This window comes from Lissotriton vulgaris, chromosome 4_1 (genome assembly GCF_964263255.1).
Source record: "Lissotriton vulgaris chromosome 4_1, aLisVul1.2, whole genome shotgun sequence".
Lineage (NCBI taxonomy): Eukaryota > Metazoa > Chordata > Amphibia > Caudata > Salamandridae > Lissotriton > Lissotriton vulgaris.
The window spans coordinates 2,976,958-2,996,739 of record NC_141691.1 but is presented as its reverse complement, the minus strand read 5'-3'; the positions used below and the strand labels follow the sequence as shown (position 1 = coordinate 2,996,739).

General features: G+C 46.6%; 1 protein-coding gene across 1 annotated transcript in view; it reads right to left on the bottom strand.

Annotated features, from left to right (window-relative positions):
• The window catches only part of LOC147718186 (vomeronasal type-2 receptor 26-like), a 47,576-nt gene extending 30,032 nt beyond the window's left edge, over window positions 1–17,544 (bottom strand). The window contains exon 1 of the mRNA XM_086966630.1: window positions 17,256–17,544. Coding sequence (XP_086822756.1) covers window positions 17,256–17,544 — 289 coding nt within the window. The remainder of the gene's footprint in view (window positions 1–17,255) is intronic.
• Between the last annotated feature and the right edge of the window lie 2,238 nt (window positions 17,545–19,782).

Sequence of the window (19,782 nt, the reverse complement as noted above, 5' to 3'; positions counted from 1 at the left end):
TTCAAAGTTGATAAACCTACGGCCGGGACATGGGATATGCCTACTCAGCAGTGGCGGATAGTTCCCGTCCCCCTCCAGACGTCTCTGGGGAAATGTGAGTAGGGGTCTCTGAGAAAAGCATGACTAAACTACACTGAAATAGGTACCAAACCAACGTTGGCTGCGCCATGTCGTGTAGTCCCTATAAACCTATTTAGGATCTGCGCATTAAGACAGCATACACTGTAGGATTGGTGTCCGGACTGATTCTAGGGACCACCACAGGGTATGCTAGCCTGTAGAACAGCTATATCACAGTGCTACTAGAAACCCCTTTTACCAAGGAGAGAATAGTTCTTGGCAACTATCAAACATGGCAACCCTGATCCCTCAGACTCGTGGACACAGTGTATTACGTTTTGCTCAGTCACTCATGCTTACTTGGTCTCAGAGAGATACAAAGAATAAATGGTGGGGACATTTTACAATAAACATTTATTGAACTAGAGTAATTCTGTTGTGTGATAGGTGTGCTGAAACAACACTTAGACAGCGTCAGTGAAATTGCTCTCTCTCCCACGCAGCTCCACCATAAGTGAGGCCTGTCCCTGCACTCTCGAGTTAGGTGCTTGAGGCACTCCTCCACTCACAGGTTTCTCTACGCCTCATCCCTGGTGGTCCAGTAGAACTCTATCTCCTTTCTCTAGCTCTGTTCTTCACTGGGTTTTCACTTGTTTTTGACTCGCTTTTCACTAATTTTTTGCACTTGTTTTTTCTACCCTCTTCTTTTCTCCTTTTTGCACTTCATAGCATTTCTGCTCCTTTTTGCTCTATTTCCTTTTTCCTCTACTTCTCCTTTCCTGCTCGCTTTCCTTTCTGCTGCTGCCCCCACAGCCCCTCACCCCAGCACGAACACAGCGATGGGCCCTATCCAGCTTCCTCCCCACCTCCCAACTGACCAGCCCTCTACGACCTCTATTTCCACTGCAGGGACCGATGAGCAAGACCACTGACTCATTGTCAGTGAAATTGCTCCCCCTCCCTCGCAGCGCCACCATATGAGGCCTGCCCCAGCACTCTCGAGTGTTAGGTGCTCGAGGCCCTCCTCCACCAGCAGGTTTCCCTGTGCCTCATCCCTGCTGGTCCAGTAGACCTCTATCTCCTTTCTCTAGCTCAGTTTTTCACTTGCTTTTCACTTATTTTGTTCACTCATTTTTCTACCCTCTTTTTCTTTTCCTTTCTTCACTTCTCGGCATTTCTGTTCCTTTCTGCTCGAGTTCCTTTTTCCTTTACTCCTTCTTTTCCCTCTAATACCGTGCCTGAGACTCCGATGTTGGATAGGCGCTGAATTAGGATACGGTGGTTAACGTGTCGAAGACTGCACTTAGATCCAGGAGGATCACTGCAACTGATCCTCCTGTATCCAAGATGCACCACGCTTCTTCCATAACTGCTATAAGGGCATTTTCCGTTCCCTGTCCAGGTCGAAAGCCTGTCTGCGATCTCTGGAGTAACTCATTGGATTCCAGAAAAGAGGATAATTGCTGGTTCACCATTTAATCTGCAATTTTACTGAGTCCGTTAACAGTGAAATAGGCCTGAAGTTGGACAGTTCTGTAGGATCCATCTGGGGCTTTTTTAAAAGGGCTTTTACAATCGCACCCTTCCAGCTAGGGGGAACAATGCCTTGACAAAGAGAGGCATTAATTAAGTCAGTAGCAAGAGGTGAAATGGTAGCAGAAACCGGTTTAAGAATATACATAGGTGCGGGATCACTCGGGGACACACTTCTTTCATAGCTTCTAAGCTTTTTTGCACCTCTTCTACTGCAATTGGGACAACAATATTCATCTGTGGACCATGCCCCTGACAATTGTCGCCAAGATCTAGAGTGTCCTCAGATTGCGGCAGAGTTTTTAAAATATTTTGAATAATAATCTGGAATGTTTCTCTCGATGAATTGGAGGAGATTCTGATTCTCTCTTCAAAAAATGCGCTCTTGGCATTCTTGAGGGAGACTTTGTAGGCTCTGATCGCCCCACGATATGCTACCTTACTGTAGTCCGCCCAGTCCTTCCTCCAAATACGTTCAAGTTTCTTACACTCTTTCCTTTGCGCTCTAAGTTCAGGGGTATATCAACAGGATTTGGACACTCTACCCTTTTTCTCAATTCTTTTCTTTGGCAGAACCACATCCAGTGAGCTATCAAGCCAGCTCCTGAAGTTTTCGTCCTCCCTCACAGGGTCAAGGTCATGAAGGGGGGCAGTCTGTTCAAGCTTTTATGTCCAGTTATCAAGGGGTAGCCTGGACCAGGCTCTATCATAAGTATACAAAGCCGGTGTTCGGGGAAAATCATTCCCGGCCTGCCAAGAAAAGGGGACCAGAAAATGGTCGGTCCATGGGAGGGGAACTGGAGAGTAGGATTTAAGCATCAGAATGTTGGCAAAGATGGGATCCAGAAGGAAACACTTGTTATATGTAGCCTCTGTGTTAGTCAGTTTCAAATTATAGGATTTAAGGTCGAGTAACAGATCCATCGCTATTTTGTCCTGAGGATCATTAAGGTGTAAGTTCAAATCCCCCAGGACCATAAAGTTGGAAGCAGTGGAGGCAGATACAGTCACTGTTTCCAGTAAGGAGCTGACAAATTGCTTTGGGAAGCCCGGTGGACGGTACACCAGCAGGCCTGCTATAGAAATGGTGGGGGATATTTGTATTGCAAAATGTGAACTCTCGCAGTTAGATATGCCAATGTCCGTCATCCTGCAAGTAAGATGATCTCTATAGAGTATGGCTAACCCACCCCCTCTGCCGATGGGCCTGTCCTGAGATTGAATAAGAAACCCTGGGGGGAGCGCCTTAACAATATCTACTTCCGAATTTGGTGTGAGCCACGTCTCCGTCAGGAACAGTATGTTTAGATTGTTGTCCTGGATCAGCCAGTTAATCTCCACAGAATGTTTGGGTAATGACCTGCAATTCTGTAGGGTCATACGAAGTTGAAGCATAGTTGGTGCCCCCTGCTTTTTCATATGTTGGGACAGGCTACAAAGATTGCAAGGAGTGTATATGTCATCTGGACTTTGCAGGGCGTGGCATTTAGGATTTTTTATGGGTCTGAGCTGTAAAAGGGCCTTACGCGCATAGTTGATGGAGAGGGCCGGTAAATCGGGTAGGGTTTCTGGCCCTGGGCCCGTACAGGCACAGACGGGCGCAGACGGGCTTGCCTCTGATTTGATTGGCATATTTGACCTACGTATATGTCCATAGTAAAATGGCCTTTCTCGAGACGAACGGATCCCTCGACCACTCACAGTCCGGTTTCCGACACCGCCCTCATCGCAGCCACTGACGACATCAGATCCCTGCTTGACAATAGGGAAACAGCGGCCCTCATCCTCCTGGACCTCTCCGCAGCGTTCGACACTGTCTGTCACCACACCCCAGTGCATCGCCTCAGCAACATTGGAATCCAAGACAGGGCACTGGAGTGGATCATCTCGTTCCTCACCGGAAAAACCCAGAGAGTCTGCCTCCTTCCATTCAGATCCAAGGCCACCGAAGTCATCTGCGGCGTACTACAAGGATCATCACTCAGCCCCACCCTCTTCAACGTCTACATGAGCCCCCTCGCAGCCATCGCACGCCAACACAACCTCAACATCATCTCCTACGCCAACGACACCCAGCTGATCCTCTCCATCACCAACGACCCCACCACCACCAGAACCAGCCTACACGAAGGGATGAAAAACATCGCCGAGTGGATGAAAAACAGCCGCCTGAATCTGAACTCAAAATACACGGAAGTCCTCATCCTGGGACCATCGCCCTCCGCCTGGGGTGACTCCTGGTGGCCCCCTGTCCTGGGCACTACTCCCAAGCCAACGGACCACGCACGTAACCTGGGCTTCATCCTGGACTCCTCCCTTTGACCAGACAAGTCAACGCCGTCTCATCATCGTGTTTCAACACCCTGTGCATGCTCCGAAAGATCTTCCGGTGGATCCCCACCGAAACCAGGAAGACGGTCACCCAGGCACTCGTCACCAGCCGACTGGACTACGGAAACACCCTCTACGCCAGAACCACAGCCAAACTTCAGAAAAGACTCCAACGCATCCAGATCGCATCCGCACGACTCTTCCTGGACATCCCCCGACACAGCCACATCTCTGGCCACCTGAGAGACCTGCACTGGCTCCCCACCAACACACAAGGCCCTCCACAACCTGGGCCCCAAGTACCTCAACAACTGCCTGACCTTCTACACTCCCACCTGCCAGCTACGATCAACCAGCCTCGCCCTCGCCACCGTTCCACGCATCTGAAGAGCCACCACCAGAGGAAGATCCTTCTCCTACCTGGCAGCCAAGACATGGAACTCCCTCCCCATCCACCTCCGGCTAACCAAGGACCATCTCTCCTTCAGGAAGCAACTCAAGACCTGGCTTTTCGAGCAGTAACGTACCCCTCCCCCCAGTGCCTTGAGACCCCTCCGAGTGAGTAGCACGCTATACAAATGTTATGATTGATTGATTGAAGGTATACCATATATTCATGGAGGGTAAATTAAATTCTACTGGGCCTGCAGCACATATTGTGCCACCCACCTGAGTATTCCCTTAAAACATTTCTTTGGCCTGTTATTGGCAGCTTGCTAGCAGGTTTAAACTGTCATTATGACTTGGTAAAATACCCCCCCCCCCCTTTCAATGCCTTAAATCTCCATTTCATTATATAATAATCACCCCTAAGGGAAAGGTTCGGATCTTACGGCCAGCTCAATTTCCTGTGATTCTGGGCAAATCACTTAATCTTCCTGTACCTACCAAGAAATGAATGTGCAGTTGTGCAACATAACTGGTGCTCCAAACCCTTTGGGTCGAGTTTGCTCTATATAAATAGGCAAAAAAAAAAAGAAAATAGCATTTTACCTTTTAAATATAAGACTGATCCTGTTACTTTTGAGTTTTATATTTCCTAGCAATGAAAAACTCCTACATTCATTTTTTAATAATATGAGGCCTACCTTTTCCATAACATTGGGTAGCCTTACTACATTTAATATATACTAACTTTTTATTGGTAACAGTAAGGTGAATCTTGTTTGGTGGCTTTGAAATTGTAATGAAAAATTATCTTTAAAAGTATTTTTAGCTATAATTTTGAAAATTCCACTTTGAGCAAGTTGGCATAATCCTGCCATAGCTATTTTGTGCCTGCAGCTTACTCCTGTTTCAGATGATTGGGTGTAGTTGGCAGCTGGACTTTCTATATTCCTCACAGACAGGCACAAAATCAATGGATTATGTGTGCCTGGATTGGCTATCGCAGGCAGGATGGGGGAGCTGAGCATAGCGCCACTTGCAAGTCAATAGGCTGTGTCCTACCTTCTCACAAGAACCTGACACCATCTCAATGTTTAGCCAGCCAGGCTGGAGCCTGGGCATGGAATATAGGAAATTCCACACACTGCAGCAGCAAATCCTGTTCAGCGGCCCATCGCAGAAGTGGTATCTGACCTTGTGGAGCCCTCTTCAGCTACAGCATGCAATCTCATCCCATTGTAAATTTTTGACTTCAGAATATAGACATCTTCACCACAACTCTGTGCAGTAGTTCCCCAATGACAACGCCTCCTCCTCAGAAATCACCTGCAGCCTTGCACCACTGAAATCTACCTTTACAGACATTTATTTACAAAATTTGATCTGAAGGTAAGCTATGACCGGGCTTGATTCGCTCCTTGTATTTGATCCATGCTCTATCACACTTGGCCTTAACTCTTGAATTTCTCCAGTCTCCTGCAACCAGCACAGTAAGTGATGACTCTTTTTAGCACAATTTCTCACTTTAGACATTATGAATTTTTGTCATTTTGGTGTGATATACTTTCTAAACATTTACTCCATCATTCCAAATTAGTGTGGATTGTTTTTGTGTTGTTTTGTAACTTTATTACTGTTTGATGCCTGCAAAATATTTTACACATTACCTCTAAATTAAACCTGACTTCTTTTGATCCAAGCTACCAGAGGGTTAAGCACAAGTAAATTTAGTGACTTCTGTGGTTCACCCTGACAGAGATTGTGGCTGTTGATTATTCAGGGTTAACACCTCCTTCAACCAGCAACCCAATTTCTCAAACACATATATTATTTGGTTAAAGTTACTTAAAGTTCATGAAGTGGACTGGAAAATAAATTCAAAATAAACATTCTTTGCATTAGTAAATATGCCTCAGATTTTGTAAATATTATGGAGAGATTTTCGAAGGACTTGCATTGTTCCTGCATGATGTGTTTCATCATCAGGCAAGTGAAGCCCTTAAATGGCCTTTACAAAGCTACAGAAGGGGCTCTTTGTCCAAGCGGCTGCTTGAACCGCTTTGCTTTACATTTGTTTGTGGTCGACCTCCATGTATGGAGTATTCACATTCCCATAAATCCGCCCATGGGTTTCAAAGCAGCCCCAGATTTACTGAAGGTTCAAACCCTGGAACCAAAATGGTTCACTTTACCACGGAGGCGAGACAAAGAGACATATTAATAGTGCCTTGCTATTTCATCTTTTCACATAGGTTTTCTGCAGAACACATACAAAGAGGTAATTTCCTCTTAGGATTTAAGGATTGTTCTTGCACAGGAAGGCATGCGTTCCTGCATAAAAACAGTCCAGAGCACAATGCAGACATCTCTGCCTAACGGAGCAAGGGAACCTGTGTTAGGAAAAGGCAGCGTATGGTGCAGGAGCACTAGGAGGAGGGAGAAACGTTCCATTTCTCTGAAGATATTGAGCATTTCTGCTCTCTACATTTCACACAACACCACCCAGCAGGTTTGCTTCTCCCGTGTTGCATGAAAGATTACCGAATATGATCCCATATATCCGACAAAGTATTTAGCAACACTAAAACCGTCAAAAAGTCAAGACACAACAAAAAAATCTCACAATCAATCTCTAAACATGAAGAACATTTTAAAAATAAAAATGACACCAAAATGACAAGATTCCTACAAGGGGGCTGTAGATATGAACTTTTAAAGTTTAAGGCAAAAATGCCAATAAAAAGCAAAGAGCCAATCAGAAATCTCTTTTTTTCAGTTGATCAGGACCTAGGCACAATTTCAGTCTGACTGCGATGGAGTGAAGGCCAGAAACACCCACTGTATCATCCCAGTTAAAGTTTTACCTCTTTAGTCTTTTTTATGGAAGTCGAAGTCCTCCACCAGGGCAAGGTTGAAGGCTGTGGCACGTGAAGTCCTCTTGGAGTGGGATAGATTCTGCACGAGGTCACGCCAGAGACGTTGATTTGGCTGCATAAAGTCTGAGCAGGTAAATTCCAAATTCATGGCCACTGAAGCCCTCACATTAAACAAATACTTTTTGCATCTTTGCTCAGTCAAGATTTCAACCTTCCAATTCAATTCCTGGTGGAAAGGATAACACTTTGTGATGGAGTATCCTTACAACCAAAATTCCAGTCTGCCCCCAAAATTTAATGATGGGCGGAAGTTAGGGTTAATCCTGGCAGAGACTACTCCGCTTCTGCCAAGATTAAACATCTGCCGAAATCAAAATGAGGCCCTTATCACCTTTATAGAGTTCAAAATCATCGAGCAGGGCGAGCGTGAAGCTGCATCTGCTGAAATCAAAGTCAGGCCCTTATCACCTTCATAGAGTTCAAAATCATCGAGCAGGGCGAGCGTGAAGCCGTATCTGCCGAAATCAAAATCAGGCCCTTATCGCCTTTATAGAGTTCAAAATCATCGAGCAGGGCGAGCGTGAAGCTGCATCTGCCAAAATCAAAGTCAGCCCTTATCACCTTTATAGAGTTCAAAATCATGGAGCAGGGCGAGCGTGAAGCCGTATCTGCCAAAATCAAAGTCAGGCCTTTATCGACTTTATAGAGTTCAAAATCATCGAGCAGGGCGAGCGTGAAGCCGTATCTGCTGAAATCAAAGTCAGGCCCTTATCGCCTTTATAGAGTTCACAATCATCGAGCAGGGCGAGCGTGAAGCCGTATCTGCCGAAATCAAAATCAGGCCCTTATCGCCTTTATAGAGTTCAAAATCATTGAGCAGGGCGAGCGTGAAGCTGTATCTGCCGAAATCAAAATGAGGCCCTTATCGCCTTTATAGAGTTCAAAATCATGGAGCAGGGCGAGCGTGAAGCCGCATCTGCCGAAATCAAAGTCAGGCCCTTATCACCTTTATAGAGTTCAAAATCATCGAGCAGGGCGAGCGTGAAGCCGTATCTGCCCAAATCAAAATGAGGCCCTTATCGCCTTTATAGAGTTCAAAATCATCTAGCAGGGTGAGCGTGAAGCTGCATCTGCTGAAATCAAAGTCAGGCCCTTATCGCCTTTTTAGAGTTCAAAATCATGGAGCAGGGCGAGCGTGAAGCTGCATCTGCCGAAATCAAATTCAGGCCCTTATTACCTTTATAGAGTTCAGAATCATCAAGCAGGGTGAGCGTGAAGCTGTATCTGCCAAAATCAAAGTCAGGCCCTTATCACCTTTATAGAGTTCAAAATCATCGAGCAGGGCAAGCGTGAAGCTGAATCTGCCAAAATCAAAGTCAGGCCCTTATCACCTTTATAGAGTTCACAATCATCGAGCAGGGCGAGCGTGAAGCCGTATCTGCTGAAATCAAAGTCAGGCCCTTTTCGCCTTTTTAGAGTTCAAAATCATGGAGCAGGGCGAGCGTGAAGCTGTATCTGCCGAAATCAAAGTCAGGCCCTTATCGCCTTTTTAGAGTTCAAAATCATCGAGCAGGGCGAGCGTGAAGCCGCATCTGCTGAAATCAAAATGAGGCCCTTACCGCCTTTATAGAGTTCAAAATCATCGAGCAGGGCGAGCGTGAAGCTGTATCTGCCGAAATCAAAGTCAGGCCCTTATCGCCTTTATAGAGTTCAAAATCATCGGGCAGGGCGAGCGTGAAGCCGTATCTGCCGAAATCCTTCTGAAATCAGCAACTCTGCTCGAAGGTCCAGCTTAAGCTCCAGAGGTCTTGAGAGGCCACACGCTTTCCGACTTTTTGCTCAGCTTCTCATAACCACTTGAAATATGCCCAAGACCTCAGGGACAGCACATTGGTACCAGGACGCACTCCAGTAGAGCATACCATTATGGCCTAGTTCATTCCCACTTCCAGTTGTGACTGGTCAGTTGGCCACTCAAGGATCATGAACCCCTTCCATGCACACGACGGCCTGGAGCCGTTGTGCACAATGGTACCCGTCCCCAGTAGATACCTGCTTGGGGATCACCCCAGGAGGGCGATCCCCAAGAGGGGATCCACCACTAGATACCAAGGAGGGGGAGCAGCCCCTTGGGCAAGGACCTTTGCGCCCCTCAAAACAAATGTGGCCATATTCAGTCTTTCTTCCCCCCCTAGGGGGGCAGGAAGCCAACTGGATGCCAGGGATTTTTGTGCGCAATTTCAATGAGGGTGTGATCTGCCCAAAACCGGCACTCCGATGCCCCCACCACCTGCCACCATTACAGCCTTTCTGCCCCTCCCTGGGGGCAGTAGCCCCAAATCTGCCCCCCCCACCCCTGGTGGCGGAAAGCCCACTAAACGCAAGGGATTTTTTGGGGAGCATTTGTTTTTAGGGTGGGGGCTGAAACGGACACCTCAATGCCCCCACCCCTGCCACCATTACAGCCTTTCTGCCCCCCAGGTGTGACAGAAAGCCCACTGGACGCAGGAGATTTTTTTTGTGCAATTACAATGAGGGTGGGGCTGCCAAGTAGAAAAAATGCACAGATAGGAACTCTGTGATGACGGTTTCTACCAACACATTATAAATGACGGCTAGGTTGTATTGTCCTCTGCCAGCCTAATCGAGATTACTCTGCTGCCAAAATCAAAATCAGATCATTATCTCTTTTTTAGAGTTCAAAATCTTCCAGCAGGGCAAGCGTAAAGCTGTATCCACCAAAGTCCTTCTGAAATCAGACAACTTTGCTATGCAGTCCAGCATAAGCTCGCAAGGTCTTGAGAAACCTCAAGTTTTCAGATTTTTTGGGTCGGTTTCTCCTAAACACTTTAAATATGCCCAAGACCTCAGGGACATCACATTGGTAGACAAAAGGATGTGGGAGCACACCGCTGACCTCCCAGGCAAGGTTCACCCCTGGCATTCTGGTAAATACAGTCTCTTGAAGCTCGCTCTGATATTTTCGAGTATTTCAGCAAGTTTGGCGCAGATAGTGCTGATCTCTAGACACGTGTTTCTGGTTTATTAAGCGTCATCAGTAGAGAATACAGTCTTTAATTTGGTGTTTGTTGAGTAGGCTGCCAGGCAAGACATTTGAGCTGACCAGCTCGTGGAGATGCACCTGCACGCCTGGAGAGGTACTGTGACCTAAGAATACCTTGGCATTTGCACAGCAACCCCATAAATTCGAATTGCCTAATCTCTACCAATGAAGGATAACAATCCAGAAACACGTGTCTAGAGATGGCCAGCACTAATCTGCACCTACCTGGTAAAAACTCTCAAGAGACTTTGTGAGTACACACACTTGGCAAACTGCATTGACCATGATGCCTAGTGGTGAACCTGCTGGGAGGTGAAGCAGTGTGATCCCACATTTGTTTACTGTTTAAAAGGCTCGCTCGAGCCATTTGAGCTGACGATTTCGTGGAGAGGCACCTGCATGCCTGGAGAGGTACTGTGACCCGAGAATACTTTGGCAGCCTGCTCAGCATCCCCATACATTAAAATTGCCTAATCTCTACTGATGAAATACAACAATTGAGAACCACATGTTTACAGTTGACCAGCCCTAATCCGCACCTACCTGGTGAAACACGTGAGAGACTTTGCTAGTACACACACTTGGCAAAATACATTTTCAATGATGCCTAGGGGCGAACCTGCTGGGAGGAGAAGCAGTGTGATCCCACATTTGTTTCCTGTTTAACCCGTTGGACGCTCATGAGAAGCTGAGCTCGTCATGAGACACGGTTGCCGTGCGCTCATGACGAGCTGAGCTCATCATAACAGTTCAAACGCTCACACACAGGGCTAATTAGCCTGCTGTACTGAATATTCTAGGAAAACGGGTGTGGCCGTGACGAGCTCAGTTCATCATGAGCACACAGCCACCGTGGCTCATGATGAGCTGAGCTCATCACGAGCACTGGGGCGCTGTGCGCACCCCCCGCCCCTAGCACAGAGGGGGAATTAGCCCAGAGGCCAACGGGTGAAAATGCTCCCTTGAGCCATTTGAGCTGACGAGCTCGTGGAGAGGCACCTGCGCGCCTGGAGAGGTACTGTGACCCGAGAATACTTTGGCGGCCTGCTCAGCAAGCCCATACATTTGAATTGCCAAATCTCTACTGATGACGTATAACAATCCAGAAACACGTGTCTAGAGATGGCCAGCACTAATCTGCACCTACCTGGTGAAACACTCGAGAGACTTTGCAAGTACACACACTTGGCGAACTGCATTTACCATAATGCCTAGGGGCGAACCTGCTGGGAGGTGAAGCAGTGTGATCCAACATTTGTTTCCTGACATCACATTGGTACCAGGACACACTCCAGTACAGCCCACCAGTATGGCCAAGTTCAATGCCAGTTCCAGTTGTGACTAGTCAGTTTACCACTACTGTATTAATAATGGCCTCTTAGAGCTCTTTATGTTCCATTACCTGCAAGGAGTCAACTGGTCCTTGAAGTTCACTTCTAAGCCCTCAGAGCGCACCAAACCATTTTGGTTTTCACATAGTTGGATGCAATTTTAGAGGAAAACACTTGTGGGCAATACCATTATTGACAACCATTTCACCTCAAATGTTTAATGGAAATTTAGGGGATGGATGGCCTTTTCCATTTCATTAAAGCCAATACAAAGAAAGACTATTTTTTCAAAATATTGACTTTTTATTGATTACCGTTAAAGAGTAAATGAAATGGTTCTCAGGGGTATATATTTCTGTGCTGGTGTTTCTCAGGAAGCAGGATTTTGTAAGTATTTATTTTTTATTGTCTAACAATTACTTTGAATGAGTTTAATTCACTGGCCACTTTATCACTAATAAACACCATCCTTACTTGACACTTTCATATCACCGACACACACTCTATCCCTGCCACTTAAATACCCTTAAGACACCGAAAATAAACACATTGCTGACCTCTAAACCCCACTTATTCCTAAACTCTAAAGGCCTTTTTCAACCCTAAACTCCACTGATCCTTAAACCCCAAAAAGCACTAAAAACACCGAAGCTACATCCTTCCCTAAAATACATTTCTAATAATAAACCCCACTCATCCCTGAATACCAAAAAAAACTCTTGCTACCACTAAAGTCCACTCATCAGTGAACTCTAAAAACATTTGCACCCTAAACTCTGCCGATTCCTGATCCCTAAAAAAATTATCCTCCCTTAAACCTCACCCTAACTCAAAAAACCCTTTTCTATACCTGAACTCCACATACCACCAATGCCTAAAAAGCCCTCAACACTGCTAAACATTACAGTTTCCAGATCAAATAACCGCTAAACTTCACCTAAGTTTGATGTAATAATATATTTGTTTTCCATAAACATTTTTTTATCTTTAAATGTTTGATTTAATTTTGAATATATTGTCCTTATAATGGTTCATTAATTTGGTTTTCTTCAGTGATGTTTCTCAGTTTTTGTTTTTCCAATAATTTGCACACATTGCTGCATACATGTCTCCACGTAGGTTACAGACAGCAGGTTCAGTCCTCTTCTGTTCTTCCACATGTCCAGAACGTGTTCCAAGGAGCTGGGCGTGAGTTGCAAATTCTGTTGCATTCACATGCCAGTGGGTCGGGGTGACTCCTAGGCACTTCCTGGCTGAATGCTAACAAGTTTGCAAGGGCAATTCTTTCTTCTTTCTCAGCACATCCAGTTTGCCTAATCAGCTGTCCCCTCCCAATCAACCACTCTCTGATGTTTCTTGGGTAAGTTCTCCCCTCTCCTGAGAGTAAAGCCTAAAGCCTGTCAAGTCCTTTAGGCTAGTCCGGTCATGTATACCCCATTTTTACATACATAACACTTCTAAACAGGTGACTTTTAACCTAGTAGCTTGTTCTTGTGTCTTCAACACCAGGCTCATAGTCTTCTATCAGAATCCTTGTACCTGATGTACATAAACATGTCCCCAGGCACGGCAGAATTATTCTGTATAAGGGTCACCACTTTTTTCTTCCTTGGCCAACAGCCAGCTGTGCACTTGTTTTATAAAAAGCATTGGTGATTGTTTTCAAAACATTTATGATTGTTTTCAAAACATTTTGATTGTAGAAAAAAACCTGGAGGGACCACTTTAGTATAAAAGACCCTCACCCCCCTCCCCCTACACATTAGTGGCAAACTCCTTCCAAGAGATACAGGGTCCTGCAAGCTGAATCACCGACACGCAGCGATCTGACATCCCTTGCGAGCTGTTATACTCCACGTTGAGAGGGGTCTGTCATTCAAACCATCAGGTCAGGGGGCTGTTTCTTCCCTAGGGGTTTCCTGGCTACAGATACACATAGCTACAAGCTACATGCATATACATACTACACATTCAGCTGAAGGCTAGGTACATTTAGTATAATCACTTTGGGCTCGCATTGTAGGAATATGCAAATGCGACTGCTTTTTCTAAACTGCTTATGTTCATCTTATTAGCACTATTGTAGAAATGTATCTACTATTTACTATATTTGCACTAGTAATCTCTTTCGTATGCTTCTGTCTCCTGACTGTCGCAGCACATATGTCTTATACCAGGCTTATGCTGGATCAATACATTATTATTGAGACCTCGTAATTGCCATTCTGTGTATTTTCTAAGAGTAAACAAACATGAGTGTCCGAGAGAAACATACTGTACTGTTTTCCACGATCCCTGAGGAATCAGGGCTGTCATATTTAGTGGTTGCCAGAAACTACCGACACCACTGTTAATTATGGAGGGTGTGGTAGTGGCACTATGGAGCCAGCTGGTCTACCCCCTGTGGAGGTGTACAGAAGCAGTCTGGACACCAAGCACCCAGTTTAAGTCATCCAAAACATGCAAGTCCTGGGGAGTCCTAGTAACCACACTACAAGCCAGAGGACTAAAGTATGTTTTGGAATCAAAAGGCCCTTCTCCTCCAGAATGCTCTTATCACTAATCCATGAAAGTACATGTCTTCCTCAGGTCTCTTTTAAGTTCATGAAGTTTCTTAACACCACTAAAGAGCCCTACGTTTGGAGTAGCCGTTGCGCTATAGAAATTTTTTTTAACATAACATAACATAACATACATGGGTTGAGCTGAGTCAAATATTTCCCCCAAACAATTCCCTCTGCTCTAAGGAGTATTTCACATCAAAGCAACAACAAGCCAGCTGCAAGCAGGCCAATGCACAAGATGGCGGACAGGTGGGACCTCAGTGCCGGAGCTCCTAGGGTTTGGGATCGCCAATTCTGGTGAATATCCCTAGTTTGCCCTGGGGGTTGATCCTACCTGCATCAACCCCCAAGAGCATTACAGACTTGCTACTACCCAAGCCATTACTTTTGAGCTACTTACCGACATCGGAGACCGGCAGAGGATGGCGCCGCATCTGCTTCACAGAGGATAACTGCTCCTATCGCTGGGACAGAAGGAGTCTCCAATGGACGTGGAGACTGCGAGACATCCTGCAGCGGCTGTTCGGTCGCGCTCTCTGCTACACAGCCTGGGAGAGCTGGAGCTGTGCTAGAGTGGTGCTGCGGTCACCGGACCAACCATGTGAGTGCCCTCCTTGGTCCTGTCAATGCAGGTAGTTGCGCTGACCACCGGATGTGCTGCGCCATCTGCTGGCCAATCCCGCCTCGCCCTGCAAAGTCATGGGAGTCTGGTGCTGCGCCGGTCTGAGCGACGCTGTTACTGCGGGGCCGATCATGAGGGTCCTCCCCTGACCAGGTTGAGTCTGCCATTGCTTATGATGTCTTTACCCCTTTGATGCTCACAAGCGCCCGAGTCCCTCTAGGGCCCCGGACTCTGTGCCCCGCACCTCGTGGTTCTTTTGAATCTGATCCGAGGTGTGTAATGCTCTTCATTGCACTCTGCTCTGGGGATGCCAAATCATGCTGCGGTCCTCTTCCCACTGGTGCTGGCCGGCATCCTGACCACTGGTAATCTCCCTATCCCGGATCTGGTTGATGGCAGCAGTTTTCTCTACGGTTTTCCTTTTTGCCTTAGGACTAGATTATAAACAATATTCCCTCTACTATTAGCTGCATGCTGCCTGGCCCAAACATGGCGGCCTATCAGCCAGTCCAGGTCAGCGATCCTAATTAAGAGTTCTTTAATGTTGTGTTAATGACTCTCCACATTCCTTGGAGCCTGTAATTGTTTCTGGATGACTCTCCACATTATAAGGGAAAGAAGACTGCTCCTGATCAATCTCTCTGTCCTCTCATATCTCCCCTCAGGGAAAGAAAAAGAGGACTGTTCAAAGTGGACCTGGACTTTTGGATCCTTGGTAGCTGCCATCTTGGAATGGTTTTTAAAATTGGTTCTAATATTCCTACTGATATCTGAATATCCTAACCTCACTGACCTGTCTCCCTGGAGCATCACTACAGTTTGCACCCTCTAAAGGGGGCAACTCCTCTTTGCATTATTGTGCACAAGACAAACCTTGCACATAGGACAGACCTATTGGGGACTTCGACCTACCACTTACTTCACTACTCTCAACAGACCTTCTGGACGAGAGTTTATACACTCTCCCCAACATGGCTGGGCCTGGTCTGACCCCCACAGGCGACAACTCCCACACTGTTATCTACCCTCCCAGCCAAAAAAACACACCGCTAAATCCTTCAAACACTCCATCCTCAAAAGGCACCCGGAGACCCTAGTCTCTGACTATCGATCCAGCACGGACAAGGGCTCAATCTTCAATGACCTTATCTTCTACTCCAGGAGAAAGTCCGTCTGGCGTAACACATTCTCGAACCTCCTCAACGTACATAATACTAGGAACATTTTACGCGGCTGTAAGCTCAAGATCGCACCATCCGCAAACCTGCGTGCTGACCTCATCATTACCTTTTACAAAAATGGCATCATCCGGATCCAAGCTCCACGAAAAGACCTCGACAAATTTGTGGACCTCTTCCCTCTCCTTAAAAAACATTTACACGACCCTCCTTCATGCTTGCTTCCCCTGCACCTTCCCCATCAAAACCTCTGAGGCAACTTGCCCTCTCACCAGACACCCACGACAGGGCTCCCAACACAGACCGACAGAGCCCCCCTACTATGCTGCCAGTGCCTACCAACTGCAATGAGCCCTTACCCCCAACCTCCATCGTTCATTCCCATCCCTCTCCTGATGATTCTGACAATCCCCCCCTGGCCCAGCCCTCTAGACATCCTAGCCCGTCTACCAGGCCACCAATACAAGCCATCTACCTCAAATCCTCCCTACCGTGGGGATACTGGGACTCATGACTCTGGTCATCATAGCCACACTACTAAGCCTACTGCACTGTCCACCAGGTCCGTTCCTACACTGTCGACCCACTGCCTGCAAGAGCACCCCTCTTTTAGGGATTTGGACACTCTCCCCTGCAAAGCCACTGAATTAACCTTGAGGTTCCACAATTCCTTCATGGACCTTAAAAACCTCCTGCACCTCTCCGAACTCATTCTCTCGAAGATCAGGCTCTCACAGAACTCTACCCCCCACTTCCTACTCTGAACCCCTTCTACACCCATTCACGCTATCCCTGAGTCACCTGCGCCATCACAGGCAGCCCTGCTACCTCGCAGAGGAACAAGTACAGGCCCTCCTCCTAACCTACAAACCTACCCCTGCTACGACTAGCCCTATGGAAATCTTGGAGGATGAAATGGCAGACCTCCTCGTTAGCTATTAATACTCATGCTCCTCTGACCAGAAGAAAGAACAACCTATAAGCATGGTTGCACTCAATCCCTATAGATCAGCCACTCTACGCAACAGAGGGATAGTCAACAGTAACTTAGTGCTAGTCCCAACCTCCGACCCTAGTCACAACATGCATACCGTCCACCCTCTATCCCGTCTCCTTATCAACTGCCACTCTGTGGTAAAGCATGCCGCTGATGTTGCCAATCTCATCCTGAACCTAAACACGGACGTAGTGATCTTGATGGAATCTTGACTAAATGAATCCTCTTCGCCCTGCCTAGACCTTTTAGTCCCACCCAACTATCTCATTGAAAGGCTGGACAGGCAATCACAAAAAAAGGGGGTGGAATTGCCTGCATCTACCGCTCCAACCTCCTTATCACTGAACTTCTGGCCGAACCTACTGATTCGTACAAATATCTTGCCCTTTCCATCTGCAACAACACCGCCCTTCAGTGCAGACTGCACATCTTTTACCACACCCCAGGCAAGAATGACACCTTCACAGACTACCTCATAGAAATCATCACAGCCAAACCCTCCCAGAACTCCAATGACATTTTTGTTTGCGACTTCAACTTGCACTGGAACGACCCCAAGTACCCGCAGGTCAATTTCATCAGAGACTTCTTGTCCGACCATGCCTTTACCCAAGCCTGCTCCCTCCTTACCCACTCAAAAGGTGCCATTCTAGACTGGATCATCTCCTAGTAATCTGCGGTCAAACTCACCTCCATTGATCCCTACGATTGGTCTGACCCTCATGCTATCAACTTCCGTCTGCCTGGCACTCACAAGACATGGACAACGCAACCTGTGATTCCGAAAACATGGATCAGAGACACCAAGATCCTTGACCACGAGAAATTGGCTACCCGCTATGCAACTGACCTCCCCCCCATATCACCACGGTCGATAATCTAACCGAACATTATTCCACCACGATATCCAATATAATCGATGACCTTTCCCCACTAAAACTGAAAAGAACACAGATGAAAGACAGGAACCCCTGGTTCAACGGATCCCTTCACAATGAGAGGAGATCCCTACGGAAAACAAACCAGAACTGGAAAAAGCACCCTTCCGCAGACCATCTAAAACTTCTCTGTCAGGCCAGAAACGCCCATAACTAAAAAATCATCAACTCTAAAAAATAATTCTTCAGAACAGAACTGGATTACGCTAAGAATAGACCTTTTAAATTATTCGAGTTGGTCAAACACCAAATCCAACAAACGAGCTAAATCATCCAAAGAAACCCCTATATCTCCAAGTCCATGCGAGAAATTCTCCTCCTTCTTCTGTGATAAAATCTCTGCCCTTGGAAAGGAACTCATGTTTGCTACCTATTCCCAAACCCCTCCGGTTCTATCTCCCCACTCTGCGCTGCCCTCCCAGACGTCCCTCAAAAACCAAGACTTATTGTCCAACTTCAAAGTCTATGATTAACATTCGGTCTCAAAAATTCTTTCCTCTTTAAGCCCAACAATCACTTTAATGACCCTCTCCCATCAAACTGCCTTGCCACTGCCGCTCAGGCTATCATCTCTTCTTGGACGACAATATTCAATTCCTCCCTCCTTCAGGAATCGATTCCTGACTCTTTCAAAGCCGGCAAGGTTGTCCCCTTTCTCAAAAAACCTACACTAGATCCTGCTTCTCCTGACAGTTACAGACCTATCTCAAACATCCCTCTCCTAGCTAAAGTGCTGGAAAAATATGTACAGCAACAGCTGAGCCAACACATCACCAACTTTCACCTTCAAGACGACTTGCAATCTGGTTTCAGATCTGGGTACAACACGGAAACCTCACTCCTCCACATTGTGGATGATGACCTTCAAGCCCTTAACCAAGGCAAAACCTGTCTCTTTATCCTCTTTTACCTATCCTCGGCTTTTGACAGCGTTGACCATGAAATTCTCCTGAATCGCCTCAAACTAAGGATTGGCTTGGATGGCACTATTCTGGCTTGGTTTAGGTCCTTCCTCCAGAACCACTCTCAGAGAGTCCTATCCGCTTCTTCTCGGATCACAGTTGGAGTCCCTCAAGGTTCAACCTTGACGCGTACCCAATCTTTACCTTGAACTGCTCTCAGAGGTGCTGCGCTCTGCCAATATCTCCAACCACATGTATGCCAACAACACACAGCTGTACATCAAAATCTCTTCTACAGAGAATATCTGTTCCCTGAATGAGGCCCTGAAGCTGTCTGTTCACTGGCTCACATCTGACCAGCTTAAACTCAATGCCAAAAAAACTGAGTTCCTCTTAATCTCTCCACCTAATGCCAATCTAGACATTCAAGTTTGGATCAAGGCTATCACAGTGCTAAACTGCTCTCTTCCCATTGTGGACTCTGCTAAGTCCCTGGAAATTACCTTAGACGTCAACCTGAACATGCGGGCCATATCAACGCGATGGCCAAAACTGCCAGATTTCACTTGAACGACCTAGGAAGGCTGAAACCTTTTCTCGACCTCCAAGATTTCAATTCAGGCCTTAGTCATCTCTAGGCTAGAATATGGTTGCTCCACCCTCGCAGGCCTACCCAAGATCTTTCCGGCACCCTTGAAAACCTGCTTCAACGACACCGCCAGAAATCTAACTGTCTCTAAGAAGTTTGACCATATCTTGCTCCACCTTAAAGCTCTAAACTGGCTTTCTCTTGAGGCCAGAATCCAATTTAAGCTTGCTTGCATCACCCACAAGACTCTCTATTTCAAGTCCTCTGGTTTTCTCACACAGAAACTTGTGTTATCCGGAGGAGCCAGAAACTCCAGCTCCGCCAGAGCCCTTTTGCTCCAACCTGCATGCTTCAAGAAATAAGAACGTACAATTGAGCTTTCTCTGGGGCCTCCCCAAGAATATGGAACT